This window comes from Lasioglossum baleicum, unplaced genomic scaffold (genome assembly GCF_051020765.1).
Source record: "Lasioglossum baleicum unplaced genomic scaffold, iyLasBale1 scaffold1265, whole genome shotgun sequence".
In the NCBI taxonomy this organism is placed as follows: domain Eukaryota; kingdom Metazoa; phylum Arthropoda; class Insecta; order Hymenoptera; family Halictidae; genus Lasioglossum; species Lasioglossum baleicum.
The window spans coordinates 1-13207 of NW_027470324.1; the positions used below are offsets into that span (position 1 = coordinate 1).

Genomic DNA, 13207 nt, shown 5'->3' on the forward strand with positions numbered 1-13207 from the left:
GTTCATTATAAACTGAGTGCATTGATTTTATTTTTAGTAATGTTCGTTCGTATTTTGAAACATTTTAAAGTTTAAGGTAATTTGTAATGAACTATTTATAGCGCTATATAATATTATACTATATTTTTATATGAATCATGATTTTTCATCAAATTTTTTATGCAAATATAGATTTTATGATGTTCTTTTAAATTTCAATTAATAATCAACTATTACAATCTTATATAACATTTAATATTAAATTTACGCAGCTTTTAATTACAAATACATCGAACAACAAAAATGTTGAAAACATTCTTGATTTCTTAGGAGGGGAGTTCGAGTCGTAGCTTGATTTCCAAATGCATTAAAATGGAAGTTTCGAAAAACGCGCAGTTAGTTGATACACGTGAGAAAATTTATGGAGATGAATGCCGAATCTGTTTAAAAAGAGCTGTTGAAATTTGTGAACTTTTTAGAAATGGGGACACTATTCCTCGTAAACTTATGGCCGTTGCTTCTGTACAGGTTAGTTTGTATTTCCTTTTACGATAATAACATACTAAATTATAATTTTTTAAAATATTATTTTTTCTCTTTTTATATGTTTTTAACATTATTATTGTATACTATTCGTAGCCTTTAAAAAAATTGTTGGGATCGACGTTATCTGTATTAAATATAAATAATTGAAGTCAACACCACTTAAAAACGAATTTGATATTCTAAAAATTGCTTTGCAATTTTAAAATAATGTTATATTTTCAATAAATTTGATATTCTGAACTTCTACTCCTTCAATTGTTTTGTTATTTAATTGTTTATATATTAATATAAAAATTTATTATTATAATTACAACAATGTTTGTTTCTATTTATTAATTTTATAAACTCAAATATTGTTAGTTAAAATTTGTATAAGTGTATAAATTGTATTATATGTGCTTAATAATAATATAAAAATATTACTTATTGCTTTGTAAGTTACATATTGGTAGATTTTAATTACTAAGATTGAAGTAATATATGAATGTTGTTTTAGATTGAAGAAGGAGATGGTTTACCGCCAATAATTTGTTTGCCTTGTAATCAACGTTTGGATGCATCCTATGACTTCAAATGTCAAATACAAAATTCAGATGAAAAACTTCGTCAGATTTTGAAGCTGAAATCCTCTTCCAATGATTCTGTTACCAGCGCCAGTATAGTTACAGCAATAATTGCTGATGTGATATCTAGTGTAATATCGTCTGAGAAAGAAAATATAGAAAAACAGGAAGTTTGTTCTACAAATTTCTGCCCTGATAATTTTTGTTTCACAAAAGATGAATCTTCTTTTGTCTTAATTCAGAGAAAAACTTATTTTGTTATGAAAAAGAATCACAAAATCAATTAAGTGACTTAGAACAAAGAAAAAGCTTAGAAAATGTAAATGTTTATAAAAGTTTATTAGAGGATGATTCTGTAAGACAAATAAGTTCAATAAAACAAGAATTTTCTTTGTTGGTTGACCATGTGGTACAAAATAAAGATGCTTCATTAAAAGAAGAAATAAGCAATGAAGAAAGTCAACAGATGTTAGAGGAGACATCAAAGACAAGTGGCATTCAAGATGATGAAGAAAAACCATTAATTTCGCGCACAACTAGACTACGGTGTACACAGTGTATTAAGTCTTTTCGTACAAAAGTGGCCTTGCAGAGACATGCCATTGTACATAAACGTAAAACTAAATTGCGTTATGTTTGTTATGTTTGTGATAAACAATATTCTACTCTTGCAAAAGTGAAAAATCATGTTGCAATTTGCCATGAAGCACATGATAGGAAAGAAAATATTCAAGATAAGAGAATTAATTATGAGCAAGGTAAAGGAATTGCAAATGTACAAGATAAAAGGATTAGTAATATCCAAGTAAGTATTTAAACATCTCAATACATTTCTGCAGTTCATTGCAATTATTTTTCCACATAACTGAATTATATTTGAGTTATATCTTTATATTGCAGGATAAAAAAATAAAAATTCAAAAAAATGATGACACTTCTAAAGAACAACGAAAAAGCCTAAAATTTACATGTAAAGTTTGCTCAAAACAATTTACTTACCAAAAATCGTTTATTACACATGCTAAAAGTCATCCAGAGTATAAATTAGAAGAATTAGATGACTCTTCTCAATGTTCAACAAAAGATAGATCTACAGACACTATTGAAGAAGAAGAAGAAAATGAAGAAGAAGAAGATGAAGAGGATGAGGAAGATGAAAATCTCCCTGCTGAAAGTCTTCAATGTACTCAGTGTGGAAAATTATTTGCAACAAAAAGAAATCTTAAAAGGCATGTATCCACGCATAGTGGATTAAAGTACACATGTGGGACATGTGGTAAAGGATTTTCAAGAGTGGATAAATTAAAAGATCATGAACAATCAAAACATAAGGCTGAATTATTTGAGAACTCTGACTTGGATGATAAAGAAGATATAGACAATATAAATAAAGGAGACTGTTTAGAAGGCAGGAAGAAAGTAAGTCATTGAATAATGTAAAGAGAGAACAGGATATTGAATATTTTATAAAATTTAATAAATATATATTTTTAATTTTATTAAATTTCAAGCTAAACAATATTTCTATCTTAATGTAATTTCTTTGTAATTTGAATATTATTTCAGGATCGTCATAATAGACCACACAAATGTGCAATCTGCCCTAAATCATTCGCACAGGCTCAATCACTAGCAAATCATATAGAACGTCATAAACGAGTCAAAGAAACTCAAAAAAGGTTCCTTTGTGAAGTGTGCAGCAAATGTTTTGCACAGAGTGGTTCTTTGGTTGCACATATGCGTACTCATACTGGAGTTAAACCATACGTCTGTAATGTGTGTAGTAGAGCTTTTACAAAGAGCACTTATTTACAATTGCATCTGCGTACCCATAGTGGAGAAAAGCCTTATATTTGTCAGTATTGTAGCAGAGCCTTTGCACGTGCAAATACATTAGCACGACACATAACTATGCATACCGGAGAAGCGAAATATCATTGTCAGATTTGTACAAAATCATTTAGAAGACTGACCTCGTTAAATGAACACACTTACACACACACTGGCCAGAGACCATATGCGTGCAAAATTTGTACAAAGAGGTATAATAATGCTGGTTCACTTTATGCACATAGAAAAAAGTGTAAGGCACAACAACTGTCAAACGCTGGATTTTCGGTTTCCGTGGAAAACTCTGTATCACAACAGGATATAAGTGTTCCACAAGTTTTGATTTATTCACAGAGAAAATTAGTAGAAGATGCAACTGTTGGACAAGTTACACCCATGCCACAGTATATGATCCCAAATGTACACAATCAGAAGAATTTGGGATCAAATATTATTCAGCCATTTACAGTGGATGATCCAAATGTTTATACGATTAATTCAAAGCAATTTAAGAATCCCTATTATACAATTTATCCAAATATGTAAATTAATAACGTGTCCGGGAGATTGATTAAAGAATGCCTTTTTTAGAGCTATTTATGTGTTCTTCTCCCATATTTTGAAAAGCTAGTAAATCAAATATGAAGACATAACGACATATTTAAGATAAATCTTGAAACAGGTAAGTAAATAAATAAAAGATAAAAATATATGTAAAAACTGAAGTTGTAAGAGACTTAAAAAAAATAATATTTTTGATAAGTGACTAACATTTGATTTTAGATTTTAAGAACTTTTTAACTTACACGCATTTATTACTGATAGGTTTATATTTTAAGGGAAAAAGTTTAATATATTATGATTATAAGAAAATAATTTAATTTTTATCGAAATAATATTAATGCATTTAATTATATTTTTACAACCAACTAATTTTCCCGAGTGTAATACTTATAATAATATAATAATATTGCAATATACCTAATAGTAAGACTTTTATGGATAATATCGTTGTTTTCTAGTGATAAATACTTTTATGTAATTCACTATTTATATTCCATAATAGTTATCACATATAAGCATATCCAATTATAAGACATTCTTCTTCCTATGAAGAACTTGAATCATCATCGGATATGTATTTTTTTATATGTCGCGAAGTTTCATGTAATTTCAAATTTGGTGAACTTCTGGAGTAGGGTATTGTTTTTTCATCTGCCGATACATCATCCACTTTATCTCTTGTCTTTATATACTGTCTCCATTGAATACCTTGCTTTTTACTTGTCTCCAATGATTTATGTCTTTTTATAAGAAACTTGGCACTTCTGTTTCTTGGCAATGCTGTTTTTATCGAAGTTGACAAAGATGTTTCTGGCAGTGTTAAATGAGATATAGTCCTATGATGGCACTCTGATTGGCATGTATCTGAATGAGGACTATCATCAGGGTGTACGCAAAAACTATCGGATGGATGTACATTTTCGAAGTCATACGTTCCTTCCACTTCTGGAGAATGTTCTGAACTAAAAGCTTCGAACGAGGGTGAATGTATAATTTTTGAACTATAGTCTTTCCATGGATTTACATTACCGGTATATACAGTAGGTGTATCTATAATATGCTTTGTAAGTTTTGATAAATTAGATGTACTCGACGAAGGTTCTACAATCACCTTAGGACTTTTTGTTACCATAAAAAATGCCTTTCGATTTGTATCGATTCGTGGTACTGAATGCTTTCCTAAGGATGAAAGTTTCTTCACGGTCTCCGTTACAATTTTCTTTCGTTGCTCTGTTTGAGCGTTTTGAGATGACGGTTCTTGAAAATCAAATTGTAAAATTGTCTCAGAACAAGTTTGATCAGTCCTCGTAGGTGTTTCATGGTCCAGGTTGATCTGGCTAAAACAAACGGGTCTAACTTAATAAAACTTCATTTTGTAAATAATATATTCAATAAAGTTTCTAAATATTTGAATTATTTATTCGATAGTTTTATTTGTTTTTTAAGATTTTGTTGTATATTTTAGACTAGAAATATATTTTTTATCTTTATAATTTATAACAAAATGTTTCAAAAAATATGAGAAAGTAAGGAATTAGGTATCTAAAAGTATATACAATCTTACCGCCTTTGACACGATGGACTATCATTATGAGTAGCCAAACTCAATGTTGATGTGCAATGTGACTGTTTTACATCCTCTTCATCCTCTTCTATAACATCTGGTAGAAACATGGTTTGCTTTTCCTCGGGAACACTAAATGTTAATACACAAATATCAAATTTGAAATTATTTCCTTACATATTAATTTGCATACATTAATTTGAATAATATAGCGATATTTTAAAAATACTAACGTCATATTTGCTACGCTACCGCGATAAGTTTTCTTTTTATAAGCAGCTGCAGCTTCCGTGTATGGTAGAATTAAATTTTCAGCATCATAGTAAATGTCTTTGACCAATGGCGGACATCGACTCATTAGAGTATCTACGCCAAGATATGATACCTAAAGTGCAAATGTTAAAATAAAATTATGTAATTTGAGAACGTATGAGACGATGTGCGCAAAGAAATCTTAATTACTTTTGTATGGCGATCAATTATCCAATTCAATTCAAAATCTTCATCATCGTCACCAAAGGGATTAATTAATTGTTCTGCTACCTATTGGAATACAATTATTATTATAATATCATTTTTCTCTATTATAGTTAAAAGTTATAGGTACCTTTAACAAACCCATAAAAAAGAAAAATTGTAGGATCGTAAAAATTGGTATGTAAATATCAATCTGTAGTTGGAATTGTTTTTCTTTACCGTCGATGTATTGACGAGCTATTAAGGCTACAGCAAAAAAGCTATATGTTGCTAATGTTACCACTTGTGTGTAAACTAATGGAATTGATATCCAATCATAGCTCCATAAAAGGCCACATTTTGTACGAAATTCATTGAATTCCTGTAATGAATACTATCTTTCATTCAATATCATTTGACTTTTTTAATATAAATTGTATAAAATAGATTATAAATTCTTTCTGTATCATCCGATATAATACCTCCATAACTAGTTTTAATCCCTGAGGATCGGGGATCCTGTGATTTTGGCGCGCTTCCTTTAGGAGATTAATAAACCATGTGCAAGGAATCCAATAAGTGTTGAATTCTGAACTCGGTACTGCCAAAAACAAGTCCAATTCGAGTGATGTCATAAAGCCTGCAAATGGTATTTATATCGTTAGTGTGATACCAAATGAATGTTATTATTAATAGTGAAAATTAATTGCGGTTATAAATTGTAAGAATTTTTTAGGGGTTTATGCATAACAAAAAATATTGTAAATATATTCGATAAAAAAAAGGAATCACCTTCATTAAAATAAGTTTTTAGTCCAAATTTAATAATAATGATTTTTATTCCCGTTCATAAAAATTTTCTGTTATTGGTTTCCATCATTTCATCGTGGATTTTGCCTTGTTAAATAAACGTATATACACTTTTGTAGGAACGCATACTACAGGTTAAAATTAGTATGTTCACGCTAAAAGAAAGCTTTACCAGAATCAACGACGTGATCGAGCGTTGGAAATCGTTTTTTCACTGCTGAACTGATCGAACGTAAAACAAGTATCAACGAAAGATTCAAATAACGCATCAGACCTCTTCGAAGCATACGACCATATTCATCATTGCCAGTAACATATAACGCAATTAAATGCATTGTCCTGTCAATAATAATTATCATTATTACAAATTTTATTATCTTTTCGATTGTTTATTTTCACAACTTACTTATCAGGCCAAGGTATCGCTTGATATTGTTGCCACCATCTTTGAGCAACGTAAGACACGTAGAATCCAAGAACAAAACTTAGTGGAATTAAATTAATAAAATTATCGCAGTAAATAACGATTTGTTCAAAACTTCTAGAAATAAATATTATACACTACGATCACTAGCTGAAATATTTTTCTGATTTGTCAGTAGTAACTGGTGATGGGATAAGTATAATTCCTATTTCTTTTGCACCTTTCTGTATTAATCATAAAAGTTTAATTGTCAAAAAAAAAATGAACGACAACAATTGTAATTTAATCCCATCACAGTTAGTAAAATTCATATTTAATAAGAATCAAACTGTGAACCTTTTTAGCGAGGTACTAAGTAAGTGACGATAAATAGTGGAAAGTGCGGCAAAAAGGAGTAGAAATAAAAGTAGTTCTCTATAGATTAATTTATAGAGTGAACCTCTCCACATAAAAAGAAGTCTGGTGAATCCACCCCTGGTTGAGTTTGCGACTTGATATTGATACGAGACCGTCATCTTTCGTTACTTCAGTATTTCTCAGTTTCGCAACGGAAGTAACTTTGTCGTAATAATAATAATTTCTTTCTTTTCATCGTTACTAAAAACTCCACTTTCATAAATCTATCAATAAAAAGTAATTGTTAATGAATATTTGTTTTTATTCGTTTAATTATTATCAGATAAACAAACATACCTTAGGCGCTGTGGAATAAATTTATGATGAAATAAAACATTTTCCTGATTTAATATTATTATTTTAATTGATAGACTTTTCACGATCTTTTTCCGATAGAAAAATTCTTAACTTGAAATCCATTGTGGATCTCTGCAAACAAATATGATAAAATTTTATTAAATCTTATAAACTTCAACGAAAATTAAAAAGTTTCAATTTATTTTCTCAACTTTTAATTTACTGAAAATATTTGCCTATTAATATTAATTCAATTGTAAACAGATAAAGTGGATGACTGTGTTCTGGATTGAAAAAAAGTTATATCGCATAAGGATGTCAGTGGGAGAAACAATTGTTGCAACGTAAACAGTATGCCATTGTTAATGCGTAAGAATCATGGCCGGGAAGTGTCTAGTTTTTTGGTCTGTGCACCGTAAATAATACCGAGTAGTTTTGGGATTTGCGCCAGTATGCAGCGACGCCGTTAAATATAACTTCGAACATTCGAATAACTGCCGTCTGAGTAAACATACAATTTATACGAGGTTTCACAGTATGTCACAATTGCAGTCTTAGACTAGGTATTATCACCTGACAAGTTGCTAGTTCACGGAGGTTGTTCTTGGACTAAGTTAATAAATTGCCATCGCATTCTCGAAGATAAATGATTAAAATCAATGAAAGATAGTATACTAACGAGAATAAAAGCATCGAATAATATTTTTCTATATGAATTTTAACGAGTGACATTTTTCAGAATTTACTTAAACATTATTCGTAACAAAATGAAATTTTCTTCAATATCTCCTTCCATAATAAAACTTCTCTAAAAAGTTCGCGTGGCTTGAACTACTTTAACTTTTAGATCAATGTCATTTGCTAAACTTCCGGATCTCCTCCACCCCCGCTTTAAAAATCCTTGAAAAGCGCTTATAAATAAATAACATGTAAAATTTTTTATTTATATTCATATTACGGCAATTTGCAAATAATATAGAAAAGTTCTTCCTCGTATAATTACTAACTTTATATCATTATGGAATAATGATTCCATTATGGTAATTTAATAAAAACCGAAGTTACAATTGTTGGTACGCGTGGTTTATAAGTTTGTTTTTTTAACTAATCTATTTCAGCAATGATTCACCGATGCTGTAATCAAAGTATCATTCTGTTTGAGAGTTTCCGTGTTGTTCCTAATGACACGTGCGCGTAGCGTCATCATTGTCTAACAGATTGTCTAACGGCCGCTTGATGCTCTTCGAGCAGTCTAAAAATATGTTTAAAAGAAGCATGCGACATTGGCCGGACTACGAAACGCTTCCGTTCAGATTTTAATGCAATAATAGAGATTAAGTCAGTTAAAACTAACTTAAAGCGGTTTTTTCTTCTATAAACATCTTTTTGGGTAATTGCAAAGAAACATGTAATTAATTAGGTGCACTCAGAGGAATGCAAGAATATATACATATATGAAGAAGAAAAAAAAAAAAAAAAACACATAGCAGATGAAGTAAACATGAAAAATGTCAAATCAAATTTATAGTGAATTGTAGATGTGTTAATGAATAACTTTATTACCTTATTGATATTCACAGTAACACAAAATTCCTATAAACTTTATAAATAATTATTAGTATATAATATAACATTGGCTTTTAATTTCAAAATTATACGAAGAAACCAAAAGGAAGATTAAAATATTAAAAATTAATGCGTGTTTACTATTATTTTCACTTTATCAATATAAAATAAAATTAACATCAAATATATCTTACCTCGTATGCTTTTATTTAAATTGACGTAATCTAAACGTTTTGTTAATCAACAAACAGATAAATGTTATACGTTAATATATTATTATACTCGAATTTATAAAACAAGTTTCACATTTTAATTGAAATAGTTACCACTAAAATTTTGATTTAGTTTACCAGCAGTTTTCGATTTTATGTATCCTTAAGAATCAACTTTAATTTTTCAGTTTATTCACAATACAGTATTTTTTAATCATTTATCATCTCAAATGTGTTATACTTTGCATATAACGTTTTAAATCCACGTATCTGTAAAAACTGCATTAAAAAGTTTCATAAATTTATTTTTACACCTTTATCTTTGTGGGGTTAAGTTTTGAATTTTATATATTCGAAGGATATAACCGTATTTTTTTAACCATATTCAGTGAACGCTTGTAAGTATTCACCATATGCATGTTACACTGATTTACCGACTGCACATAAGTATTTAACTTAAAAACATTTAATAGGGGTAATTCATGGTTTTGACAAATTTTCAACATATTACACTACCGGAAATAGTAATACACCATTTTATAATTATATTATATAACACGATTAAATTTATTATTACTTCGAAAAAAAATTTTTATTGTTATGACACCTCCAATATAAACAACATCTGATCAGTTGTAAGATCAGATACGCACTCAAGGCTAGTTAGCTGTAAACTGATTCGCTAAGAAAATCCGCATCGTCATTGCGAATGTTAACATTGAAGGTGGTCAATTCTGATCCGATGGCAGATGCCCAAATCTAAAAGGGGTCGAATGTCAAGCTCTAGGTATTGTGAATTCGTACCTATATTTGCCATGTTTGTTATAATTCAATCATATTTACCATTTTTAAGAAAATGAATCATTTACGATTCAAGTATACAACATTGTTTCATTATATATCGAATATTATTAATGTATTTTATTTATATACAAAATAATTTTAATTGAAATGGATTATTAATTAATAATATTTGACATGTACTAAATGTTGTTCAAATGATGATCGAATAGTGATACAAGAATGAAACATATGAAAAGATATTCTTTTGATTTATATAGAAAAGTATGTAAAAATTGTATAACTTTTAATTAGAATTAAAATTGAATTAGAATTAGAATTAAGTTTTTACTTATATTAATGTTTTTAAATTATGACGAATAAAAATAAACTTAGTATTCGTACATTCGTTGAAAATTAAATATTTTTATTATTTATATATATTTCTTTTATTATTGATACATAAATTATACAAGAATTAATCAATTAATCATATCTATCTAGTAACGTTTGAATCTCCCACTAATATTAGTTCGAAGATTCTCAGCTAGGTGGCATTAGTATAGGAAAACATATGTATTTGTAAACTTGCCGATAGTGATCTGCTTCAATGTATGTAACTAGAATTAAGATGTTATAATTTATAATATTAATAATTTCGAGTGAAATTAATACAGCGAAAAGGTATGTAATATGTATAAATTTTATGAACAAATTTTCTACATGAAACGAAATATAATACCTTGAATACAATGAATTGTACGAATTTGTTATAGTTTGATGTCTTTGATAATATATCGTGACGTACGATGTCAACTAAGTGAAAATTTTATTTACTTAAATAATTAAATATTTCAATAAATCAGTATACAAATTATGAAATCACTATTTATTTACTTCTTTAGGTATAGATTATAACTTAAATTTATATTCAACATTTCACTTTATTTTGTTAATCGTAGTTATAGAAAATGGATAACTCAATTTTGATGCAAAAGCAGATAAAGGATAATGCAGAAGATTTACAGAAAGAATATCTTGATATGAAAATTTGGGAAGAGCAAATGAAACGTAAAGATGAAGAAATAAGAAAGAAAAAAAGTGGTCAGGTATAAATTATATTTGAATTATTTGTAAAAATATTAAAATTCACAAAGATATTGTTTTACAGGTGATTTTACCATCAATAAGACATAAGCATAAAAATAAAGTTACAATTGAGGCCACAAAAAAAAGTGAAAATGATAATAAATCAAAAAGAATTAAAGCGTTTGATTATTCTAGCTGGGATAAATTTGATGCAGTAAGTTTTATCATATAGTAAAAATTTAATTATTTATATGCTTTTGCAAAATTTTATAAAACTTAAAAACTAATATTATTTATAATGTTTATTTATAGGAAGAAGCATGTAAGGAAATAGATACAAAAGAACAGTCAGAGTCTGAAGATGAATCTATGTCTAAAGAAGAATTAGAAAAAGCACACAAAGAAGCAACAAAACATAAAAATGAAGGCAATATTTTTGTGCAACAACAGAAATGGGCTAAAGCAGTTGGCTGCTATAATGAAGCTATAAAACTTTTTCCATTTGATGCAGTATTTTATGCCAATCGTGCACTTTGTCATTTGAAATTAGACAAGTACATATACATCTCAATTATATCTACATGTTAGATTAAATATTATAAGATTATACTAAAATGCTATATTTTTGTAGTTTATATTCTGCTGAATCCGATTGTACTGCTGCAATACAATTAGATGACGTTTATGTAAAAGCTTATCATAGAAGAGCAACAGCTAGAATGAATTTAAAACAATATAAAGAAGCTAAACAGGACTTAGAAAAAGTTTTAAAATTAGAACCCTCTAACAAGGAAGCTAAGTTATTACTCAATAAAATTGAAAACAAGATTATATGTCCAAAGGTAATTGTTAAATAAAGCACAAATCTTAATTATTATTATAATAAAATGTTAAATACTATTTAATAATGGTATTTTATATAGAGAAACACTGTAGTGGAAGAACATACAAAACAGTCATTTAAAAACTTATCAATTGAGCAAAAAATTGGTGATAAAATGTGGAATAGTACTACATCGAATGTACATGCAATAGACACTAAGAATATCAAAGATAGTACACATACAGAAGAAAATAAACATATCAAAAATATTATAAATATTAAAAATAGTATAGAAATTAAAGAAGATAATGTGACTGACACTGTTATAGAGAAGAAAAGGGATCCACGTATTCCAGATTGGTTACCAGAGAAAGATGATGTTATTGTAATTGAACCAATTGAAAAATCTCCTCATTTACGCTCAAAGGTAAAATTACATACAAATTATATAACATTACTGAATGTGTAAGATATTTGCAATTTGCAGCAATCATTGACAAAAATACCTATTCAAGAAGTGGATTTTGATACCAATTATTGTGATTATGCTGATGATAAAATAAAAACAATATGTACTAACAGTGAGCCTATACAAACAGAAGAAACTCAGAAAGATAACAAACTTATGAAAAATGATAGTTCTATTTCTATTCCTGAATCTTCAAAAGTTATTAACATTATGCCTCCAATCCCTAAGACAGCTGTTCAGTTTGTAACAAATTGGAAAACAAATAATTCATTAAAATTTAGATATAAATATTTAAAGGTGAAAATCATATTTAAAATAAGAATTTTTTAATTGTTGAAATTGTTCATGAAAGCATACTAATGAAATTAATGAATTAAAATTACAGCAATTACCAGAGAACACTTTACCTAAAATATTTCAAGATTCAATGGAGTCTGATATCTTTAGTCAAATAATAGAAGTTTTGAGAATGGAGTTCACAAAAAGGAAAGATCCAATATACTATTATTTAAAGGATCTTAGTCAAGTCAAGAGATTTAGAGCACTTATTATGTTTATTAGCAGCAGTGATAAAGAAAGCAAGTATTATTATATAGTTTAGCGATAGTTTTATATTATTAGTATTATTTTTTTTATAAATGATCTCTTATTAATTTACAGGTTTAAGAGCACTTTTTGAATATTCCAAAACAGTTGAAAACGTCTCTCTAGATGAAATTTTAGCTTTACAAGATAAATATGAAATTTAAAAAAATTGATAAAAGTACCTTATCACTTATTTAGAAAGTGACTTAATAACTATAAGTTATATATATTCTGTACAAATGTTCCTATTTAAA

At 28.1% G+C, this 13207-nt stretch overlaps 3 protein-coding genes across 3 annotated transcripts; 2 read left to right on the plus strand and 1 right to left on the minus strand.

The window, feature by feature from the left end:
• Window positions 1-309: 309 nt before the first annotated feature.
• On the plus strand, window positions 310-3464 carry LOC143220598 (uncharacterized; the record flags this gene model as incomplete). The annotated part of the gene is given in 5 exon segments (XM_076446218.1): window positions 310-507; window positions 1022-1310; window positions 1313-1893; window positions 1989-2507; window positions 2655-3464. Coding segments are annotated over 5 exon segments (2397 nt in total), but the record flags the coding sequence as incomplete, so codon positions are not given.
• A 562-nt stretch (window positions 3465-4026) lies between these two features.
• LOC143220599 (bestrophin-4-like) lies at window positions 4027-7251 on the minus strand. The gene is made up of 9 exons (XM_076446219.1): window positions 7073-7251; window positions 6719-6853; window positions 6485-6651; window positions 5985-6142; window positions 5654-5884; window positions 5509-5589; window positions 5280-5431; window positions 5047-5178; window positions 4027-4819 (listed from the first exon to the last, which is right to left on the minus strand). Exons 1-9 carry the CDS (start codon window positions 7249-7251, stop codon window positions 4027-4029), a joined length of 2028 nt encoding a protein of 675 aa, XP_076302334.1.
• A 3707-nt stretch (window positions 7252-10958) lies between these two features.
• Window positions 10959-13117, plus strand: Spag (RNA polymerase II-associated protein spaghetti). The gene is made up of 8 exons (XM_076446220.1): window positions 10959-11096; window positions 11159-11290; window positions 11389-11630; window positions 11708-11918; window positions 12000-12326; window positions 12387-12665; window positions 12754-12946; window positions 13029-13117. The coding sequence occupies exons 1-8, from the start codon at window positions 10959-10961 to the stop codon at window positions 13115-13117; spliced, it is 1611 nt and encodes a 536-aa protein (XP_076302335.1).
• The last annotated feature ends 90 nt before the right edge of the window (window positions 13118-13207 follow it).

Coding starts and splice junctions, on each gene's coding strand:
- LOC143220599 (XM_076446219.1), bottom strand. CDS start 7,251: ATGACGGTCTCGTATCAATATCAAGTCGCAAACTCAACCAGGGGTGGA. Junction 6,854..7,072: donor CTTAGTACCTCGCTAAAAAG/GTTCACAGTTTG, acceptor ATTTATTTCTAG/AAGTTTTGAACAAATCGTTA. Junction 5,590..5,653: donor TTTTTATGGGTTTGTTAAAG/GTACCTATAACT, acceptor GTATTCCAATAG/GTAGCAGAACAATTAATTAA.
- Spag (XM_076446220.1), top strand. CDS start 10,959: ATGGATAACTCAATTTTGATGCAAAAGCAGATAAAGGATAATGCAGAA. Junction 11,097..11,158: donor GAAAGAAAAAAAGTGGTCAG/GTATAAATTATA, acceptor ATTGTTTTACAG/GTGATTTTACCATCAATAAG. Junction 12,947..13,028: donor TAGCAGCAGTGATAAAGAAA/GCAAGTATTATT, acceptor ATTAATTTACAG/GTTTAAGAGCACTTTTTGAA.